The sequence below is a fragment of the Tympanuchus pallidicinctus genome, unplaced genomic scaffold (assembly GCF_026119805.1).
Source record: "Tympanuchus pallidicinctus isolate F22 unplaced genomic scaffold, pur_lepc_1.0 scaffold1, whole genome shotgun sequence".
Taxonomy (NCBI): Eukaryota; Metazoa; Chordata; class Aves; order Galliformes; family Phasianidae; genus Tympanuchus; species Tympanuchus pallidicinctus.
Window position 1 is genome coordinate 1305879 of NW_026294618.1, and position 21919 is coordinate 1327797.

General features: G+C 45.5%; 1 protein-coding gene and 2 long non-coding RNA genes across 5 annotated transcripts in view; 2 read left to right on the plus strand and 1 right to left on the minus strand.

Annotated features, from left to right (window-relative positions):
* The window catches only part of CLIC5 (chloride intracellular channel 5), a 61536-nt gene extending 54505 nt beyond the window's left edge, over positions 1 to 7031 (plus strand). For both annotated transcript variants that reach the window (XM_052693096.1, XM_052693106.1), the window contains exons 5-6: positions 3988 to 4169; positions 6721 to 7031. In XM_052693096.1, the coding sequence (XP_052549056.1) occupies positions 3988 to 4169; positions 6721 to 6888 (350 nt within the window). In that variant the 3' untranslated portion in view covers positions 6889 to 7031. The remainder of the gene's footprint in view (positions 1 to 3987; positions 4170 to 6720) is intronic.
* The window catches only part of LOC128086017 (uncharacterized), a 382551-nt gene that overhangs the window by 68751 nt on the left and 291881 nt on the right, over positions 1 to 21919 (minus strand). The gene's annotated exons all lie outside the window — the stretch shown is intronic.
* Positions 10607 to 21446, plus strand: LOC128085964 (uncharacterized). Its single transcript, XR_008209183.1, has 3 exons — positions 10607 to 15240; positions 15347 to 15456; positions 16228 to 21446. It is a non-coding gene; the product is annotated as an uncharacterized LOC128085964 (long non-coding RNA).

Below are 21919 nucleotides of genomic sequence, written 5' to 3' on the forward strand. Positions count from 1 at the left end.
CCATACTGTGGGAGGTTCAGAGGTGATACGAGGTGGTGATCTGTGACAGCCAGCACAGCTTCACTGCAGCTTCAAGACCATGGCTTCACCAAGGGAGACTGTACTTGACCAGTCTGATGGCCTTCCGTGTTGAAGTGATGACATCAGTGGATAAAGGGAGGACACTGTCATCTACGTGGACTTGTGCAAGGCTTTGGATGTGAACCTGCACCACATCTTTATCTCTAAATTGGAGAGAGACGGATTTGAAAGATGGACTGTTCAGTGGATAAAGAATTGATTGAATGTTTGTAGCCAGAGAGCTGCTGTCAATGGCTCTATGTCCATTGTGATGAGCAGTGTCCCCAAGGAGTCTGCCTTGGGACCAGTAGTCTTCAACATCTTTATCAGTGACATAGACAGTGGGATTGAGTGTACTTTCAGCAACTTCCTTGATGACACCAAATTCAGTGGAGCAGCTGACACAAAAGAAGGGAGGGATGTCATCCAGAGGGACCTGGAGATGCTCTAAAAGTGATCACAAGAGAATCTAAGGTACTGGGGTTGAGAATCACAGATGCGAGTACAGACTGAGAGAACTCATAGAGAGCAGCACTGCAGAGAAGGACTTGGGGGTCTTGATGGATAAAAAAGCTGAGCGTGAGCCAGCAGTGTGACCTTGCAGCTCAGAATGCTGTTGTTGTCCTGGGCTGCATCAGCAGAGGGTGGCATCAGGTTGGGGGGACAACGGGGGGGCTGTCCCCTGTGCTCTGCCCCTTGTCAGGCTGCAGTGCTGCGGTGCCCCCAGCACAGGAGGGATGTGGGGCTGTGGGAGCGGGACCAGAGGAGGGCCAGGAGGATGCTGAGAGCAGCTCTGTATGGAGAAAGGCTGAGGGAGCTGGGGGTGTTCAGCCTGGAGAAGGGAAGGCTGTGGGGAGACCTCACTGCGGCCTTCCAGTGATGAGGAGCTCATCAGCAGGAGGGGGAGTGACTTTTTACAGTCTGATAGTGATAGGAGAGCATGGAATGGCTTTAGACTAAAAAACTATACAAGGGAGAAATTTAGGACACATTATACAGAAATTTTTTACTGAGAGAGTGGTGAGCCTCATTGATGCCCAGAGCTGTGGTGCCCCATTTCTGGAGGTGCCTGAGGCCATGGATGGGCCCTGGGCAGCCTGAGCTGGGGGCACCCAGCCCATGGCAGGGGGTGGGACTGCGTGATCTTTTAAGGTCCTCTCCAACCCAAGCCATTCATAGTTTTGTGAAGAGCTTCTTCTGCTTGGTTTGATCTCAATATGAACCCAGACAACAGGTTACCCAGCAAGGGTTCCAGAACCTTCAGAGATGTAGGTTTTTCTAAGAATGTTGTTTCTCAGTCTCTGCTCGTACTTTTTTTTACTGTTAATGGATTTTCTTAAACATTGAACAGATAAGGGAGCAAATGAGAGTTAATTTTTTAAGGTGTTTACCCATGGTTTCAGCTTTCTGTGGTGGTGATCTGCTAAAATTATTTATGAAAAGGGAAATAGTCCAATAGGAAAGCCATACAGATTACTCTGTGCTCCACTGGTGGGATTTTATCTGGGAGACCTGGTTTGATCACCTCGAAAAGGCGTTTGAAGCTCAGCCGTCCACTTCCCATAAAAATTGTCTCCCTACAACGTTGTTAAAAGTACAATTCTTCTCCCACTTATTTATTTTTCTAAACATGATTTTAAAAGAAATTAAAAGTAGCCTTGTACACCTAAGCTCTATATGAAATTATAATTTTAGGTTGTTCATTCTCTTTTCAGAATTCCATCACTGACCAATTGGAAGAAAGACAGCTCTCCCTTATTCACTGCTCCTCTCTTTCCTAGTTGTTCTGGGAGCTTTACCAGTACCGGAGGAGTATTAATTAACCAGGGTCTGAATTGATGATCAGAGTCTGAGGTGGTCCCACCTTATAGTGACTTCAGTGGGAGATCTTGGGATCCCATGGGTCCCAGCAGAGCCTGGAGTTGGGTCTCAGACATGTTGAACCCTGCACATATGCTTATTTCTGGCCTAAAGCAGTTGCATGCAAGCGCCAAATGAATTCAGATAGATGTTTTTCCCACTGTCACACACAGGCTCCACTCCAGGCATTGTTTTTGAGACAACCATGACGCACTTTGGTGTATCAGTGAGAAAAGAAAACAACACATCCCTAATAAGTTCCAGAAAAACTTACATAAATGCGTGTCACCTGCTGCTCCTGGCTTTGTAAACACGTGCAGCTGAGCCATGGGATGGCGCAGGGCAGCTCGTGTGGCTCTTCCACCGGGAACATTGCACGGATCCCTCAAAGAGCTGTAGGTCTCAGTGGGTAAATGGCATGCTGGAAAATAGTCAGCGTTAAGCCAATTTTCTAAAATCCAAATGGGCAAAATTGGATTAAATCACAGTAATTTGATTCCATTGTCTCTAAATGAATTCGTTGCAAGAGGATATAGCGTGGGGCTGACCGAGAGACAGAGAGCTCTCCATTCAGCAGGTGTGATGGGTCAAACCAAGGAGAGATTGCTGACCTTCCAAGCGTTGCCACGTGGGGTAGCATTGCGCAGCAGGAAATCACCGCCCTTCGGCAGAAGCCGTGTGGCAGAGCACAGCTGCAGACGATTAAAGGCACCACTGCCGGGATCTGACAGCAGAATGTCAGTGTCAAAATTCAATTTAAATTGATTAAATAAGGGATGGCAACGCTTTTGTTTTATGGATGGCAGCACTTCAGTCGCTTTAGTTGCTCTGCTTTCAGAAATAAAATTCTTTCCCTCCCTGCTCCGTTTGCTGGGATGTTTTCAGTTGGATCGCAGTCACTCCTCCAGTCAATCAATTAAGCCAGGATTTGCCACTGTGTCTGAGAGTCAGCCACAACAGAGCTGCTACGGTTCCCTGGTGCTTGGCCAAGAGGCTTCAGAGGGAGCGAGGCATCAGGTGGCTTAATCCGTCCTCCACCACTGGCACAAGGCTTAGTGGATGTCAGGGCTGCAGAGAAGTCACGTTCCGTGGAGCTCGGCTCCTGCTCTATCCATGGCCCTGTGCACACCGCCCATCCCTCCCTGCCAGCAGCACAGCAGAGCCAGCAGAGCTGCAGGTGCCAGAGCCGTCCTGGATGATCGCTGCTGCCTGTTGAAGCTCAAGCTGTGCTCCATGAATGCATTTATCTCCCGAGGCTTTGTAGTGTAGTGCCACGCCACGTGAGTCACCTGACGCACTGAGCAGTCTCCCTGAAGTTAAATGGCAATAAGTTACTCAGAGATAAAAGATCTTACAGGATTAGGCCTTAAACGCTGACTCCAAGCCAGATCTGCAGCAGGTATAAATCACTGCAGGTAATTTTCACCAGCTGAAATTCTGGCCCGCAGCCCGTGAGTCATGTTGTTATTTTTTCACATTGTAAATTCTCGCTGTTTCTTATTTATATTGCTTTAGCACTGTGAGGCACTTGTCAGGGGCCGGGACCACATCGTGCTTGTCCCCCTCCAGAGATGCAAAAGATCCTTCTTGCCCTGGAGGCTCTGCAGTTCAAATAACATGCAAATGTGTGCACAGTCATCCAGTTTTCTATAAGTACATTGTTGCAATCACATTTTTCTACTAACCTGCAGGTAAAGTGTAAGAACGCAAAGTCTGTGCCCCAGGTTGATGTTTTCAAGTAAAAACTTTGCTCTTTGCTTTGCGTCATGTCTAAACGGAATTTTACATCTTCAGTTCCTTGAAGCCAGCAGCAGTGTGGGACAAGGTCTTTCACAGTTGAAGGCCCAAGACTTATCTCCACTGTGGCACTCCATCTAAGACATATCAGAATGAGAATCTGCAGCTAAATGAACCTGAAGTAAGAAGAATCTTAACAGTCCCTGAATATCTCGCCTGTTTTGAGTAGCTTTGATTTTTGATTTTGTTACGTTGCTTTTGTTTAATAGCCATTGACAGTGAATGTTTCTAAATTCTTTCTGGCCACTCACTCTTTACATTTTGGCACAGCCCTTGAAAGAGGTTTGGTGAAGGCTCTGAAGAAGCTGGACGACTATCTGAGAACCCCTCTGCCAGAGGAGATTGATGCAAACAGCACTGAAGAAGAGAAGGTGTCCAAACGCAAGTTTCTGGATGGAGATGACCTCACCCTTGCTGACTGCAACCTTCTGCCCAAACTCCATGTTGTCAAGGTAAAAGATGTCATGTGATGGACAAAGAAGCCTTATTTGATAGGGAAGTGCTCTGGTTCAAACATTTTGAGTGTTTGTGCTACATGGTAGGCTAACACATATGTATTTACACACTATTTACAGTATTCACACACTCCCTCTCACAGATAAGCAAATGAGTGATATATGAAATGCACAGAGTGAAGTCCCTTCCATTGATCCAGCAGCCAAGTGTCAAGCCAGCAGGCTTTTCAGCAGAGGTATCTTAAGTGCTAAGGAAACAGGGTTTGACACATATTCTTCTCAGAATTTCCTGTAAGTTAACTTAAACCATTTTGTATTTGGTACGTGGGAAAATTGTCCCACCAGTAGCAAAGACAGTGTTGAGATTTGGGTGTCCTTTCTCTTTGCTTTTACACTGCTGCTGGTAAAAGTCATCTTTCATATTAATTACTTCCCATTATTCTTAAGAGAGATGTCAAAACTTCAGTCAGTTCCCACCCACTTGTGACTTAAGAGAGACAGTCTGTCTTTGGGGGCAGTATTTGTTCCAGCTGGTGTTTCACACAGAGAAATTAACAAATCAATGTCACAGCTGAGGTCCAGGATGTAAGATACACAGTAGTTGCTGGTACAGCGCAAGTGATGTGCATCATCTTGCCTTCTAAATGTTTCATTTATTTCATTTATCGGACTGCATCTTTCTTTAGGATAAAGCAAGTACCTGGCAGACCTTGGCAAGCAAGAAAACTAGTAATTAAAACCAAGACATGCATCTAATTTGGCTCTGTGAGCCAAAACATAAACTGAGCCTAGGAGCTGAAGGCACACATGCAGTAAGATAGATAAAAGTGTGTAAGTCACCAGGTGAGAACTGCAATAACATCCTCACAACTTTAGCTCCTTCTTTGGCTCATCTTGATTGGTGACTCTGGATTCACACAATGCAAAATCAAATGGTTCCTGTTTCACTGTGACAAAATGAAAGAAGTCAAACGAGAACTAAAATATTTCTCAGACAGGCGTAACCACAGGATATTATCTGAAAAGCATTTTACAGATGTAAGAAAAGGGTAAATTATCAGGAGTTTTTCACTTGATGAAAGATGTGTGCTGGAAATTGTGAAAATCTTGACTTGAGTTGCCCAGCAGGTTTTATCTTCCCCATGTGTGTGTGAAACATCATTGAAGGCAAGAATGCTTAATTGAATGCAGTTTAAGACAGGATGAGGCGTTACGTATACCAAGTGGATGCTGGTAATAAAAGCAAATCAAGTCATAGTCGTTTCTGAGAACATGACTGTCCTGCAAAAGCTGAGATGGAAAACAGCTCTACCATGTGCTTTTAAAATAAAGGGGAACTCTGTGCCACATATGTATGTAATTTATGCTCAGGAACAATTTTATACTGTCAGAAAAATTAGAGATTGGAAGCACTCATCAAATCAGCTAATCCGTCCCTTCCTATCAGCTAGTTCATTCTGTCACCACAGGATTATTCTGTATGGTGTGTTCTTACAGGGAAACTGAAATATCCCAATCCAGCAAGCTGCTTAACCAACCAGCTAGCTTTAAACACAGATTAGTCCCTTGGACTTCAATGGGACCATACAGGTGCTTAAAATTAAGTATGCACTTAAATATTTTGCTGAATAAGGGCCTGAAATTTTTAGAAATTGAGAATTTCCCTTGATGGACAATTTCCGAGTCTAACAACTCTTGAAATAATCATTTTCTTTCTCCAGCTTATGCTAATAGTCCTGTTTCTAATGTCTGCTAAATCATCTTGGTTCCTCGATCGTGGTACCCATACCGTGCCAAATCTTTCCTTTGTGAGAACAAGGACACAGCCTTCCAACAGCTGTAGGCAGTTATGTCTTCTGACTTTGTTGGCCAAATAAAATATATTACATATGTTAAAAAAAAAAAAAATAGTAAATACCTAATGTAATATGTTGAATATGGTATTCAGTTTTAAAATGCATTACATATTAGCTGTTACTAATGCCTTTCCCCTAAATCTGTATATTTTTAATTCAGCTATAAGATCTCTTATTTGGCATCTCACCTTTAAGAAGTGATATGCATAGGACTGGTGGAAAACACCAGGAAATAGTAGTAGAATTAATGAACTTAATGTGCCTTAAAATGCACAATTTGGTGATAGTTGCCAGGCAATTGTATTGAAGTGCCCTTAGGCCAGATGGTGTCCTTGCAAGGCGTGGGATCACCAATGGGCCCTTTCAACATGTTGTATTCTAAGTCCAAGTGTCCCCAAGAATTTAAAAGAAAATAGAATTATAGAATGGTTTGGGTTGGAAGGGATGTTTAAAGATCGTGGGCAGAGACATATTCCACTAGATCAGGTTACTCAAAGCCTTGTCCAACCCAATACTTCAAATGGTGGAACACGCAGCTCCTCTGGACAGCCTGTTCTGGTGTCTGATCACCTGTTCATCTCCTTTGCTGTTAATTGTACTACAAGAAAGAGTAAGAAGCTCTCTGAAACGCCATCAGGAGATGTATCACCAACAGATGCTTTCTTTGTTTTCCTCTTTTCTCTTTGGTTTAGATTGTTGCAAAGAAGTACCGCAACTTCGAGTTCCCAACAGAGATGACGGGGCTGTGGCGGTACCTGAAGAACGCGTACGCCAGGGATGAGTTCACTAACACCTGTGCAGCAGACAAAGAAATTGAGCAAGCCTATGCAGATGTGGCCAAACGGCTCAGCAAGCCCTAACTGACCCCAGCAGTGGCTCGGCATCCCTGACAGATTCCTGTTTTGCAGACTCTTCTCCTTGTTGCCTTAAGATATACCTTATCGTTATCTATCTGGCTGGCATCCCTATGATTTCACCTGTTCAAGAGTAGTGGTCAGGGACAAACGTCTCCCTGGACATCCCTCTGTCCCTCTCAGAACAAACTTCTCCCTGGAGGAAGGAGAAGGTAGCTCTAGTGTAGGGGGTGGAGACCCTTTGAAATCTGAACCTACGATCTGACACAACTAGTATTACTCATAATCAGTATTGGAAATGACTCCGCTGTATTAGTTTCTTGTTTTGTGTTGGGGTATATCACCACCTGTTTTCTTTGGAGTTTTAACAGTAGTATGTTAGCTTAAATTTCAAGCAAGTCAGTCAGGAACACATAGAACTGCTTCTATATAATCTGCTGATTATTTCAAAGGCGCTTTGTTTTCCCATTGCTATTGAAACCTGTGAGGAAGGAACAAAATTTGTGAGAGAGGCAAAAGGAAAGAGTTTGACCCTAGAGGAGTAACGCTCTTAGCAGTTATATTTTTGAACTTCTCTGAAAGCATTTTTCTGCCTTAGAAGACCCAAGAGTTTGTAGGACATTTATTTTTAACTTGGCACAAGAGGGGAAAGCCTAAGCAAATGTCAGACTTGCAGATGCTGCTTTGCATGAAATTTGTATGATGCCGCTGGATCTAGAGGTGCAAAGCAAAAGAGATCGAATGGGCAATTGAGCAAGAAGCCTTGGAAGAGGCTGATGCCAAAATGGCCAGTGGATCTGACATTTGGGAGAGACAGCAGTGATGGGGCAATACATTGAGTCAAGCCCACAGCCCAGACTGGCTCAGCTGACCAAACCATGCAGAACATTGTCATCCTGGCTCTGTGGCTGCCAGTTCCTTTCTGCTGCTATCTTGGGAAGCGTGGCTAGGCAGGAACAAGCTTTGGGCTCCAGATGGGTTGCCTTCAAGCAGCCATCATCCAGCCCAGGGAGCAGCGTGCTCTGAAAAGGGGACAGAGAGACCCATTTCCAGCCTGAAAGCTGGTGAGCAGGCGAGGAGGAAGCCTGCATGCTGCCTTAGTCCTGCTCCCCCAAGGTTCACCAGTCCAGGTTAAATGATTCAGGATTGTTTTCTGAAAGCGATTATTGCATTCAATCTGGAACATCTGCCTGACACAATTTGCTTTAAAGTAGTGATTATGTGCACATTACTTTAGTAAATCCAGAACGACAGCCCTTTTGCATAAAACTCACATGTATGATGGTGAACATGAAACATTTCAGTTTGGGACTATTTGAAGACAAACAAAAGCTGAGCTCTTGGCTGGCATAGCTCTCCTTGTGCTCAGGGCTGAGCCCTGACTGAGGGGAACCCGGGGGTGGTGGGCTGAGGCCAGGGGAACCCTGCAGTGAGCTGTCTGCAGCCTGAGAGCCAAGAGATGGATCCACAGCCATCGCTGCATGACAGTGATGAATATCTGATGGGATTTTTCCCCTTTTCACGCTCACCCAGCTGGGAGCAGGATGCAGTTTGCTTGTTGCTGACTATTGTTTTGCACGCAGTGATCAGTTTGTTTTGAGCTTTCCAAAACCTCAGAACTCCCAGGCCTTCCCCTGAAAGGGGCTATGTTAGAAGTGGCTGGATTGGGGGGCAAAGGCTGCACAAAATCAGCTGGCTCAGACGGTGCTGATAGCAGCCAGCAAAGCCTCAGGAGCTTAGCAGTGTCTGCACAGGCACATGTGGCTCGTTAAAAACAAACAAACAAACAAAAAAGCAACACTTCTTCATGAGTTTGGAATTACTTGTGATTTTATTTTATTTTTTTAGTTCTAGATTGAGGCGACTATTTATTTATTTATTCTGATCCACTCGGTCCTTTCTGCCCGCCTCTTGCTTTTGGTTTGCGCTCAGCGCGCCGCTCAGGATGGTGTTATCAGCACCGTGTGATCTCATTTGTTAGGGAGAAGCTGCTGTGTGATGAACAGCCTCTGGGCTGGATTTTGGCTGGCAGCACCCCTTGGCCAGGAGCAGCTTTTTGCAGTTGCTGTTGGCCAGGCTTGCAGGCAGCTGGTGGCATAGTGGCAGTGATGTTGGAATGAAGGCGCAGGGTCAGACGCAGCTCTTGTTCTGTGCTCACTGTGGTAGCTCCTTACAGAAGGCAGTGCTCACCTGCAGCTGAGTAGGGTGAGTGAGGCAGCCAGCATCTGCCCTGATTTTGGCCATCTCTGAACCTTCATTTCTGAATCCTATGTTTCTGAAACGTTCTACCTGTCTGACTTTGGTTTTGTTAGAAGAGGGCCAAATCGCCATCATTTAGTCTCAGCACGCCTCAAGTTGCATCTGCTTTTTAAAAAATGACGTTTAGAAATGGGTGGGCTCATAGCAGAAGGAAAATGAGCTGTTGGTGCAATGACTTTTTGGTTAGATGTTCTTAAAATCCTTTTTTGATTTGATTAGGAAACTGAAAGCCCCCACACTACCTCAATTTTAATTGGCAATACCAAATCAAAATATTTTCACTCTCTCAGCAACACTGCAAAGAGAAAAAATAAATTTGGACAAAATGTATTGATAGATACGAGAAGGAATAAGAGGTAAGAAATGACACTGGTTTTCCACCAGCTGTAATGCCCATTCTGGGGGAATCCACGTCTGGCTCTGCATGCTAACTGTGCACTGTGTTCGTCGCTTTGTTATAGGCTGATCCAGGATCATGGACAGGTTCGAGCATTGCCTGACCATTGGGTTTGCAGGTTCATGCTGCCAGGTCTGTAACTTCTGCTCACCTTTGTGCTTTGTGCCGTAGGCAGAAGCAGGAAACACAGGAAATCCTATATAGAAAAGTTTGAGTCCTACACATACTGAATTTGAGCTCAGTACTCCTGACTCGGGATCCATCACCATCAAGATTTTAAGGGGCTCCAGACTCCTTTAGGCAGAGTATTTTCGGTGACCTTCCATTGTATTTAGAATTATAAGTAATAAATATTAATCATACAGGATTGTATGTCTACATTGGCAAGGCAGCATTTCTGAAAAGAATCTAAGTGACAAGACAGACATTGCAGATTTACAATAACTTTGTTCATAAATTTTTTGCAAGATGTAAAGAAAGACATAGTGCAGAGGGGGAAGAAGCCAACAATATGGATTTAATCATCTGCATTTCAGAAATGCAGACCAAATGTCTGTAAAGATGTCCATTTCATCCAAACATTTCTTAGATATTTATTTCAAAGCTCCCTGTTCAGTCAATCCAACACTCCATTCATATTGGAACTAATATTGATTTCTCTTCTATTACCAGCGATACGGGAGTGTTAAAAGATCCCATATACAAGTTACTCTTGTTTTTTGTTAGACTTTTTCAGTTGCCAAGAGGTCATCCTATGCATACCTATGAAGGTAAGATCAAGGGAGCATCTGTTTCGGGACTGCTTAAAAGAAAGCTTCCGACAAACAGTTTTTCCACCAGAAAGACTCTTGTAAAGGTATTTCTTTATCAGGAGTGTTGTGGACTATTGAGCTATGGGTTACAAGCTCTTCTCTTATGTTTGCATCAGCTGAAAACCACCACCAGGGAGAAATCATAGAATCATAGAATCACCAAGGTTGGAAAAGACCTAAAAGATCACCCAGTCCAACCATTCACCTATTCCCAATAGCTCCTACTAAACCAATTATTATTATTATTATTAGGAATTATGGTCTGTATTGCAAAGAAGCTAGACATCTTTGTTTCCTGCTATGTTGTGCAGAGCAGTCATTTTGAGTGTGTATTTATTTTATTTTGACCCCCAGACAGCTTTTCTCGTCCCTTGTATTCATAGAAAGTCAGCTCCAGGTTACCCATAACCATTCTTCCATCCCTCAGTGCCAGTTCAGCAGAGTACCCATAGGTGGGCACACAGAAGGGCATCTTAAGGCAACCCATCCACCTGGGGGGATGGCAACCAAAGGTCATTGCTTGCAGCAGGGATCCCACCATTGTCCCAGCAGAAAAAGTGAGAAGCAAAGAGAGTCCCTCTTTCTGAAGTGGCCACGTTTGGCTCACCGCTGACTTTGGGGCATTGCTAAAATGTAGGGGTTGGAAATTTCACTCATTTGAAACCTGAAGGGCACATGGAAGCACACACTTTGTAAAATGAACTGGTGTTTTAAACAGGGAAGTAAACCCAAAGCCCATTGCCCTCCTTCACTTGTATTCTTCTAGGCACTGGGAAGCTTGCAGTTGTTTATTATTCTGCTAGATATATTCTTGAATAGCTTTTCATATTAAGAAATATTTTCCAGTAAGATTTTTGCCTTTCTACTCAGTCTTTCAACTCTTCATTAGTTTTGATGTCTGCGATGACCAAATGATTCCAGAGGAGGCAGGAAAGCTGGGAGGCTCGTACTTGTTGAGATGTTGAAGGAGGTAATGATTTTTTGGAGAAAACAGTGTTCAAAGCATTTTTTTTAACAATCTATCTTTTCATCTGGGATACTTTAACCAAAAGTGATGGTCTGTTTAGTCTGGGCTGTGATTTTCAGCTGGGACCTGGAACAGTCACCGTGTTCAAGATGGCTTTGCTGAGGGATTTCCCCCAGATACATAGGATGTTCACTCTTGGTCACAAAATGGCCCATTCCCTTGGTCCGGATCTTCTGGTCTATATTGGTGCTGAATTACCACACTCCATCAACTTTGTGCTGGGCAGTGAAAACGGTTCCTACCACCTCCTCTCCTCTTCTGGGCAGGGAAAGAAAAGAGCAGTGACCTGTTTTACTTCCTTGTTCAAGCAACACTCCAGCTCCAGGGAACGCAGGGCCCTGCCCAACATTGGTATCCGGAATCTGAAGACCCCCACCTCCCTCACCAGGCAGCATTTCATAGCCCACAGCAGTCTTGCAGCCCCTTGTTCCCCTCTTGGCCCAAACCATCCCCTTTCAACATTTATCAGAGAGATGCCAACACTGGCAGTGTCCCGGAGGATGCGCGCCAGCTGAGCAGTTGTGAGGGATGCCATTGGTCCAGCCCAGCAGGTGATGGCTGCACTGCTGGGGGATGGCCACCCCTGCCCAGCAGCTCCCCACTGGTGTTGCAGCAGGAAGATTTGGTAGGAAATTAGCAGGTAATGCAGTAGGTAGCATTTGGTAGGAAATGCTGATATCAGCACTGCGATGCTCTCAGCCAGCGGCGCTGCTCCACAAGCAGAGCTGTCTGTGCCACCGCTTGCTGCCCCCGCTCAATGCTCTGAAGGACATTAGTGTTTAGTGCTGGATGAGTGCTTGCCTGTGCTTGCACTTGCAGGACTGGGGCCTGAAAGTCATGGCAGGAAAGCCTCTATCAATGAAGGATGTTATCATCCTGTTTCCTTTGAAATCCATGGCAGAATTCCCAACGGGGAAATTCCCAGTAGGAGTTCCCAGTAGAGCCCAAGTCTACACCACGATGAAGCTGTTTGAGGTGTGATGTTCTTGGAGAACTGCGAGCAGTCAGAGAAGCATGGAACCAGCCACAGTGGTCTCATTGCAGAAGCAGCACTAAAGATCCCATTCTGTCCCAGTTCTAACTGGGGGACGCCACCAGTGCTGCCAGAACCATGGTGGTGGAGCCCCGGGGTCTTGGTGCATCCCCTGCTGGCAGCGTGATGCAAAGGCATGTTCTGCTGCATCTCCCACCCACAGGCAGTGAGCTGCCTGCCCCACTCCTATTCTGATATGGCGTGTCTAACGAAAGCTGAGGAGGGTGGGGGATTTATTTTGTCGTAATGCATATACTCACATTGTAAAAGCAATCCAAAGAGTCCTTAGTGGTTCTCCACATGATGCTGTCAGTTCTCACCACAGGGTAGAATTTGTTGGTAGAAATTAAATGAAATTAAATTAAAACAGAAAAGCTTGGCTGCTGCTGATAGGTACTACTGGGAGCCCTGAAAGCATTGTGCAGTGTAGAAGCATAGCAGGAGTGAACAGCCCTCAATTCCTGCTTATGTTTTGCAGCATCATTGCAGCCCATTCTCCTGCACTGTTGCTAATTCCCTGTCTCTCTATGTCTATAATCTGAAAATATTGGGAAATAGGTATGGGCACCACATTCATCTTTTTCCCCCTTTCTTTCCTCCTCAAATCAATCCTTTTAGTTCGGATATATATGGTAGGTAAGGAGCGTTTCCAAACAGCAGATTTCTCAACTTTTTCATTGAGGAATTTTTTAAGAGCTTTGGGGTAATGAGAAGTTATCACCATCTTTGGGAATAAACTGTGCTATAAAACATATATAGGAGTCTGATTCTGACTGAATGGAGTAAGCAAGGCAGCATACAATTCATTTGGAAGAGTCTGCTTAGGACTGAGCAAGCAGAATAATCCACGCTTTGCAGTAAAAACTTAAAGTCTGGTTCAAGTCTCAGTTTTTTGTTGGTTGTTTTGGTGTTCTTTTTGGGATTACTTTCTGTACAGCACTTTGCTTAGAATCACAGAATCATGGAATATTCCAATCTGGAAGAGACCTGTAAGGATCCTTGAGTCCTACTCCCAGAAACAGCATCTGTTCTATGTACAGGCATTTGTTATGAGGAATGCCCCCTCCCTGGAAGCACTCAAGGCCAGGCTGGATGGCGCCGTGAGCAGCCTGGTCTAGAGGGAGGAGTCCTTCCCTACAGCAGGAGGTTGGAACTGGATGGGCGTAAAGATCCCTTCCAACCAAGCCATTCTATGATTCAATGATTCTATTATGTAATGGCATTACTTAATTCACCAGCTCTGTAAGAGTGCATTGGGATGGAAGGCAGCACAAGGTGAACTGCTCCTGAAATGGTGCTGTTGTTGGCTGAGCACTTGGGTTTGTTCCCTGTGTAGTGAACACAAGCAGTGCCATGGGCCGTGCAGAGGCAGGAGCTGCTGACCTGCATCCCGTGCTGCCAGGAATGGGGCTTTGTCAGCACTGGGAAATAGGGGTGAAAAAAACCTGGCCCCAACCCTCCTTCCTTGTGCAATGCTGACTGCTTCTGTACATGGCTGTGTTTTCAGAGCTTGTGAAGCCGTTCCCAATAGCTGCTTGCTTTGCTTTCTGGGGAACAGGTCCTCATCTGTACAAATCCTTCAGCAATCATCCTATCCCTTTTTCCCTGTAAATTTTATTTTTTTAACAGTCCTGCTCTATACTGCCTGGCAAGTTCTGATCCACCGATTGACAGATTTATCTTCCTTGTCTGACTGTTTCCAATTCCAAAGCCTGAAGATCAAAACCAAGATATGTAGTGAGATCTGAGGGTGAGCAGAAACGCTGTTTTGTTTTTCCTCAGAACCCACTCAGTTCCAAATCCTGACTCCAATCCTGTTAGTGAGGGGGGTCTGAGGCTGAAGGAGAGGAAGAGGAGCCCACTGCACATGATGCTGTCCCTCCGGTGATGGAGGAGGAGGAACCAGTCTGGGAGTCCTAAGAGGTGTATGGATAAGTTTTCACTCCTGTGTGTGAAATCAGTCTATGCAGGGACATGAGTGGTCCCAAACTGCCCCAGAGCTGCTTAAAAACATCAGTGATATTAAAAAGCTGAAGTCGGGATGGAGTAACACCCTCAGGACACGGCACAGACAAAAAGTAACTCAAAGACACTCCAATTCTTAGCTATCAGCCCAGACCCATCTTAAGGGCTGGATTTCTTCCACCAAAATGCCATTAGTCTCAGAAACACCTCATTGTTGTTGGGTCTGCCAGTCTGCTGGGGGAAAGCAAAATCAGGGGCTCCTAAAGACTGATTCTTAAGTCGGATCTGGTGAGCTTCAAAGTCATCTGTTTGTAAACAACTCTTTGATAGTGGTTGGCTGTGGAAAGTGACTGTGCATGTGAGGGTCTCCATCAGGTCAGGCAGGTAATCCATCCCTTCTCATACCCCTCCTTTTCCACAGAGGCGCTCCTAAGGGAGAATTTTAGATCAGACTGTACCCTTTGCAGTAGAACTCTGCATTTCCTTTCCGTATGTACGGCTCCTAGCGTGGCAGGGGTCTGATTAGAGGCTTTGTGTGCTGCTCTAACACTCAGAACATATCATAGGAATAATGTAATTAAAATGTCATTGAGATTGCCTTTAGCATAATGATTGCGTGGCTGCACTGTCACCTGTGAATAAAGTCAATGTCCTTTTTGTATCATAGGGAGTATATTTTATTATTGAAGAAACCGTTTAATTTTTAAGATTAAATTGAAAAGTATCTGCTTATTATTTCATTGTAAGCCTAAACAAGCAAATATTTCTTTTGTAGCCTTCAAATGAGTACGTGTTAATTGCAGAAATCCACCTTCCTGAATTGGAGCTGTTTATAGTCCGATATTTCGGGAGTGATTAACACTTGGTAATTTGAATAAAAGTGGTTTATTTTCTCATTGGGTTATTCCTGGGCTTTTGTTTAAATTGTTAACTGTTGGTTTTATTAACCAGAAATGTTCTGTTGGCTCTAGGAGTGGCTGCAGAGAGAAAGCATGCCCACAGCTGTACTCACCTGTGGAACTTGGGTGGAGTAGAAAGGAAGGACAGTGAGCTGGAGGTATGTCAGCAGAAGTAGGAGCAGGTATGAGCATGGGTGCCATGCGGATTGTACAGCTCCAGGGCAGTGCCCAAGCACAGCACAGCAGGTCTGAGAGCTGATGGGGTTATAATACAGCTCTGTCAAATAGCAGATGGAGTGAGATGGGCCGTTACTGCTCAGTTTTTCTCATTTCATAGGGTAGGGTTTCCTGATGAAGTAATCCTGCAGCAAGTCTAATGCAAACAAGGAGAAATACCATTTTCAAAGTGCAGTTGAGCTTTGGAGCCCTTTACCAGCAGAAACTTTGCAGAGCAGAACGAACGTGGGGTTCAAATAGGGATACGATAGCGTTCTGAAAAACAGACCATTAAAGTTGTTAAACATGATAGTTTGGGTGGAATCCTCAGGTTAAGATGTTCCTAAATACCTGGGCTGGGACGGAGCCCAGATGATGGAGTGTGTTTTCACTTGCCTTATCTCATATGTTGCTTCTTATATTGCTTCTGTTGCTCTTGCTGTGAGAGGTTGGACACAGCCGAGGAAGGGCTGGGTGGCGCAGCTCCAGGCTGCCGGTCTGGTGGTGTGATGCACAAATGTGTAGTATTACAAATTTTATTGCGGCACAGCGTTTTGAATTTAGCTTCCCCAAAGCAAACCACTTCCAGAGAGGCATTAGAGACATCTGAGTCTCCCGGAGCAAGCAGCAGGCAGTCACCATCCGCCTGAAACAACAAGGGCTCATAATGCAGCAGCTAAAATGAGAAGGGAATGTGTTGGATTCCTCCTGGTTGATATTTCAACGTTTTTTCCTAGGCATCAGACCCTGTTGGCCACATCTCTCTTGCAGTGATATGAAAATGAGAACGTATTTCCAAGCCCACGCTCGTGAGTGTTGGTGTGATGTTCCTCCTCGGCTCATTGCGTTTGCACAAAGAGTTCATCTCTGAGGATGACCAGCACCGAAGGCTGATGAGGCTCCTGGGGTCTGTCGTACTGAGCAGGCACAAAAGCTTGTCCACTCTTTACTTTTCCTGTCTTATTCATTTCATTCCTTATGCATCTCCTCTGCACAAACTGAAGCTTCCTCTATTTCCCCAGCAGCCTCACCATTCTACTGGTCTTTTTTTGGTCATTCAGTCGCTGCGTTGCTCCTTACCCAACTAATCCCTCCTTAGCGGCTCCAAGGAGCTGCTGGCACCTCTTCCCTCAGGGCAGGGCTGGAGGGAGCTTTGTCAGCAAGCAGTTCATTTGTTTTCTCTTTATTTCACCTCCATACCTGCTGTACTACCCTGCACATCCCATCAGACGTGCTGCTATCAGCCCAGACTGCGCCAGCCAAGAGTTTAGGCCTTTCAGGTGCCATCCATTCTTCATCTCCTGCACGCCTTCCCTCTCGTGAGCCCCGCAGATGCCTTTAATTGCCAGCCACCGCTCTTGGCTCTCCGAGGAGCAGCAAAGGAATCATGGAGTCCCTCTGGCGAAGGATGAAACAAAGGGGCCCAGCGGCGTTACGACTTTTTCTTGCACTGAATTGGCTTTGGGAAGAATGGGCTCTTTCCTCCCGTTAGATAAGCACAGAAATCTTAAGCAGATGCTTGCAAAACATCAAACAAATATATACTTCTAAAAAAATAAATATAGGCTCTACCCACATGCCCCATAATCTGGCCAATATTCAGACACCGCTAACAGCATCTAGGCTTTCCCCAGGGAAGCATGGAGGAAAAGGAAAACCCTGCAGCTTGGTGATGTTTCCAGGCTGGTTTTCTCTGCGTCCTGGGACGTTCCCACTCTGCTCTTCTGCAGCTGGAGGGAGACACAGCCCTGCAATGTATCCACACTGTAGGGGCTTTCATCTGTTTAAGCATTGCTTTAGATAAGCAGTGCGGAAAGCGAAAGGGAATTTCGTGCCATAGGGAAGAAGGTGCAGTAGTGTGGAAAGCCCTATATTGAAAAAAAAGAAAAAAAGAAAAAAAAAATAAAAGCAGAGAGAATGAGGGGGTAGTTCTAATAGTTCTAGTTCCCCCAACATAGGAAAACTGCAGTGCCATTTCTTTGCTTGGCAATGTGTGGTGCTGAACCTTCTTTATCCCTTAACACTCAGACCAGAAGATCTTCCAAACAGTCCTGGCGTCATGTTTTCCACAGCAGCATTGTTGGCAAGTGCTTCACTTACACTGGGCAAGGGTTTTAAATGAAGAAGATGGGTGGACAGGTTTAGATTAGACATTAGGGAGAAATCCTAATGGGAAGCGCTGGCACTGCTGCCCAGAGCTGTGGGTGCTCCTTCTTAAACTGGATGGCTGCTTGTAAGGAACAATCTCTGGATGAGTGGGCATAGATGAGCTTGGAAGGGTGTGTATGAATATACACTAAGTAGCAGAGGCAAGTATTTGGCAGTTCCCACTGCCTTCAGGTGCAGCAGGGGGTGCTCAGTGCCTCTGCACTGTGCATGGTGCCACCTCATGTCGTGGGGCCACCAGGATGCTCATCTATATGAAGTAGCAAATTCAGGTCAAATGAACAATATTTCCCCTTTCCTATCATTGGAGTGTTTGACTTTGCAACTATGGTGAATGTCGTGTGTAGTTTGTTTGCTTTTTTTTTTTTCCAATATATAATATTTTGTATGCACGTGTACCCAAACGTGCATCTATCCACACACGTAGCTCAGAGCAGCATTTTAACTCAGGATATCTGCAGTGCTCACAGACAACTGGTGCATTTGGTGTGTGGGGGGACCAGCTGCTTCTTGCCACTCATCCTGGGGGGGAGGTACCTCGTATCACAGCGGGACTCATGCTGCTGTATTCACTCAGGCAGGAACATCAGTCATCCCTTGCCACAGGGTACAGCTCCCCAGAACGGCCCATGGGATGCCCCTCTCTGCATGCAGCCCAGGGAGCACTCCTATTTACGGTGTATGGGCTTCAGTTCTTTATTCATCAAGCAGCAGCTTTAGCTTTTCACTGTCAGCACTGAACTAATCAGAAAGGGGAGCACGGGAAGGGTGGGGACCGGAAAAGAGGAGTTTGTGGGAACGTAACGACGTTAAAGAAAAAATTCTGCTTGCTGTCAGTTAAGTCTCCCCATTAGTTACCTCTACCATTATGGATTCATTTTAAGATCCAGACTTCAATATACATAACTTTAAATCACTAACATCCTTCATGGCTCTGTGATTTGCTGGTTCCATATGTAGCCTCTTGGCCCATTGCATTGGCATCGGTTCAATTCTTGTTCTTCCTTTGGGTTACGGTTTCCTTTCTTTGATGGGGAGGGGCAGAAGAGAGAGAGAGAGGGAGAAAGGGGATGGTGAGTTGGAAGGCAAGTGGTGGAGGACAGAGACGGGATGGGAGGGAAGGAGAGGAGCAGAAGAAGAAGCGATGCGGACGGGGATAAAAGGTTTAAGGAAGAAGTAAGGAAACAGTGGAAAAAAAGAAAAAAGTAAGCAGAAAGAAGAAAACAATGAGAAATGCCATCATGAGCAGCCATCCCTTTCCCAATGCCTGCAGTGCGTGCCACGCTGCTCCCGTCCCACTGCACACAGTCCCTGCTTAAACTTCACAATTGAGCTCCCTGCGATTTGCTCGGGGCCTGGGCTGACAGCTGTATTGAATTTTGGTTTATTGTGTGATTTATCAGGGCCGTCAATGGGCATTTGGATGATTTAGTGCTGCAAAAATACCTTGGAATGCGACGTGCAGCAATATCTGCATTATTAATAACAATAATAATAAAGATAAATGTCCCTCCCCAGAGCTTCTGATGGCCGTGCCACTCAATTTAACATTTTAACAGTGGCATGTGGCCTCTCTGTGGCACCTGGTAACGCCTGATGGATATGAGCAGGCAAAGAAAAGGTTATTTGTCAAACGCTCAGCCCCAACTGTACGGTGTTTGGAAAGCTGCAGGTCAGAGCAGCCTGAGCCGCATTCCTGTCCCTGACATCCAGCGGGACTGAACTTTGTCATGTTATTAAGCTGTCAGCAGCACTGGGGCGTTATTTGGATTTCTGGTGGGAACTCCTTGCACATGGTTGGGGTGCTCTAGTGGGATTATATCAACACCATTGTAAAACACACACAAATGAGCTGTGCTGTAATTACCACATGAAGACCTCGCTTGGCTGGGTTAATCAGCAGAGAATGGGGATACAGATAAACACCAACGAGCCACCAGGATGTTTATTCCTGTGGCAACAATGCCATTGTTCCCAACAGCCACCAGCCTGGTTCTGGGGCTCCACTGGCAGCCAAATCCCCCAGCTGTGAGTGCTGTGCACAGAGAAATGAGGCAGGTCTGTACCTCCTCAGGGGGGACCTGGGCTGGGAAGGTGCAGAGGCAGCAAGGGAATTAGCTGATGTGACTTTTGTTGATGTAAAACCTGAGGAAAACATTTTCTCCACTTCTGCTCTAACATCCACTTCGCACGAGGCTCTCGTGGCCGCCTTTGGGACTGGGGCAGCTCTCGATGCACCCATCCCCATGGTGCTCTTGAAAGGGGAAAGAACAATGAAGGTGTTACCCATTCCAGCTGGTGCTCAGAAAGGCAGTGGGAAAAGCAGCTGCTTGGGCAGCTTTGGGCTCTTGCTCGGCCTCATCAAGTCACATTTTAATGGGATGTTGTGGTTTGCTTTAAGGCACAACCCTACTTCATCTGGAAGGGGAAGGACCAACCAGGGTAAGTAAAGAAAGAACACAGTGCTGGTAAGTTACAAAAGAAACCCAGAGACTGTGGGCTTGGGAGAGAAAGCAAGAGTCAAGGAGACATGCTGGTTCCATGGAGAAGTGTAGGAACATGGAAGACTTCTCTGAAAAGTTCTTCTCTGGGTCTTTGAGTGTCTCTGTTTCCACTGGCTTCTGGGACCAGGTGGGACATTAGAGAGAGAATGACCATGACAATGTCAGTGCTATTTCACTCCTTCTGCTGTTTGCCATCTCTGCCTGTCCTGTGCCACGTTTGCTCTTGACCTGTCTCATTTATGGATGTCTCTTTGGATGTCAAGGGGAAATTTGGATGTCAGAGGGAAGTTCTTTGCTATGTGAGTGGTGAGGTGCTGGAACAGCTGCCCAGAGAGGCTGTGATGCCCCGTCCATCCCTGGAGGTGTTCAAGGCCAGGTTGGATGGGGCCCTGGGCAGCCTGGGCTGCTGTGAAATGGGGAGGTTGGTGGCCCTGCCTGTGGTGGGGGGTTGGAGCTTCGTGATCCCTGAGGTCCCTTCCAACCCAAGGCATTCTGTGATTGTATGATGAAGAGGAGGAAGAAATGATTTCTGCTTCCATTTCTCAGGTGAACTCACAAGAACCCTCTGTCTCATTTTTGTAGTCCTCCAAAGCTGGCCAGGTACCACTTGCATTGGGTCTTCTGATTCTTTGATTCCCACTTGACAAACCTCATAGTCACGTACTTATCCCTAAATCCAGGCTTGTAGTCAGTGGGATTACTTAGTCTGTTGATCTGTGAAGGAATTCTGTGTGTGCTTGAGGACAAGTTCATTTCATTTACAGAATGAAGGCATTTACACTGACTTTAAAAAAAAAAAACAACAACCAGAAAGATGAGATCTGGGAGAAGATTAATGCCACCAGATGGGAGTGACATGGCAAGAGAAGCACCTTGAAATAGTCCATCCTCTGAGGACCACCTTGGCAAATCATGTCATCTTTGAAGTGTCCCCAGTAATACAATCTAATTAGCTAGGGATTGCTGTAAAGATATGTAGATAAAAGAATTTCTAATAAGGAGGAGTTCATAGAATTGTAGCATCACAGCATGGCCTGGGTTCAAAGGCCCACAGCGCTCCTCCAGTCCCAACCCCTGCTGTGTGCAGGTCGCCAACCAGCAGCCCAGGCTGCCCAGAGCCACATCCAGCCTGGCCTTGAATGCCTGCAGGGATGGAGGATGCTCCTTGGGTAACCTGTTCCCCAAGTTACACAGTGCTGAACTGTTCCCTATGTAACTTGTGTTTTCCTGATGGTTTTCTGGATTGTCTTAAACAGTAGGAAAATAAACACTTCTGTTATTATTGAGGGCTGTGTGGTTCACTTCCTACAGTGCCAGGGTCTCTTGCTGTGGTACTTTCTTTCTCTTTCCATCTCTCCAGCCCCTCAGCAGCTCCAGAAGAAAAAGCCTTATATATATCACTCTTCTCATAGCTGCAAGCCCAAAGTATTTGAGAGAAAATGTAGAGCTCACTTGAAAAAGAGAGTTAAAAGTGTTCCCCCAAAAGGGAAAGTATTGTAACATTTGAAAGATAATTCTTCCTGAGACCCAAGGTTTTTACCAGCATCTGCAGCCCTTTCCAAAGTACTCTATCATCAAATGATTCAATGTCATCATCAAAGAATTTCTGGCTACTCACTTGCCTTTAATAATAGTTGAGAAGTTTAATGAAAGGAAAGATCTGCATAGATTTCTTCCTAAGTTGGATGAAATCCTACTTTTTTTTTTTTTTTTTTTTGGTAATATTTCTACTCAGAGAAAATTATACCTTCTGGTGCCA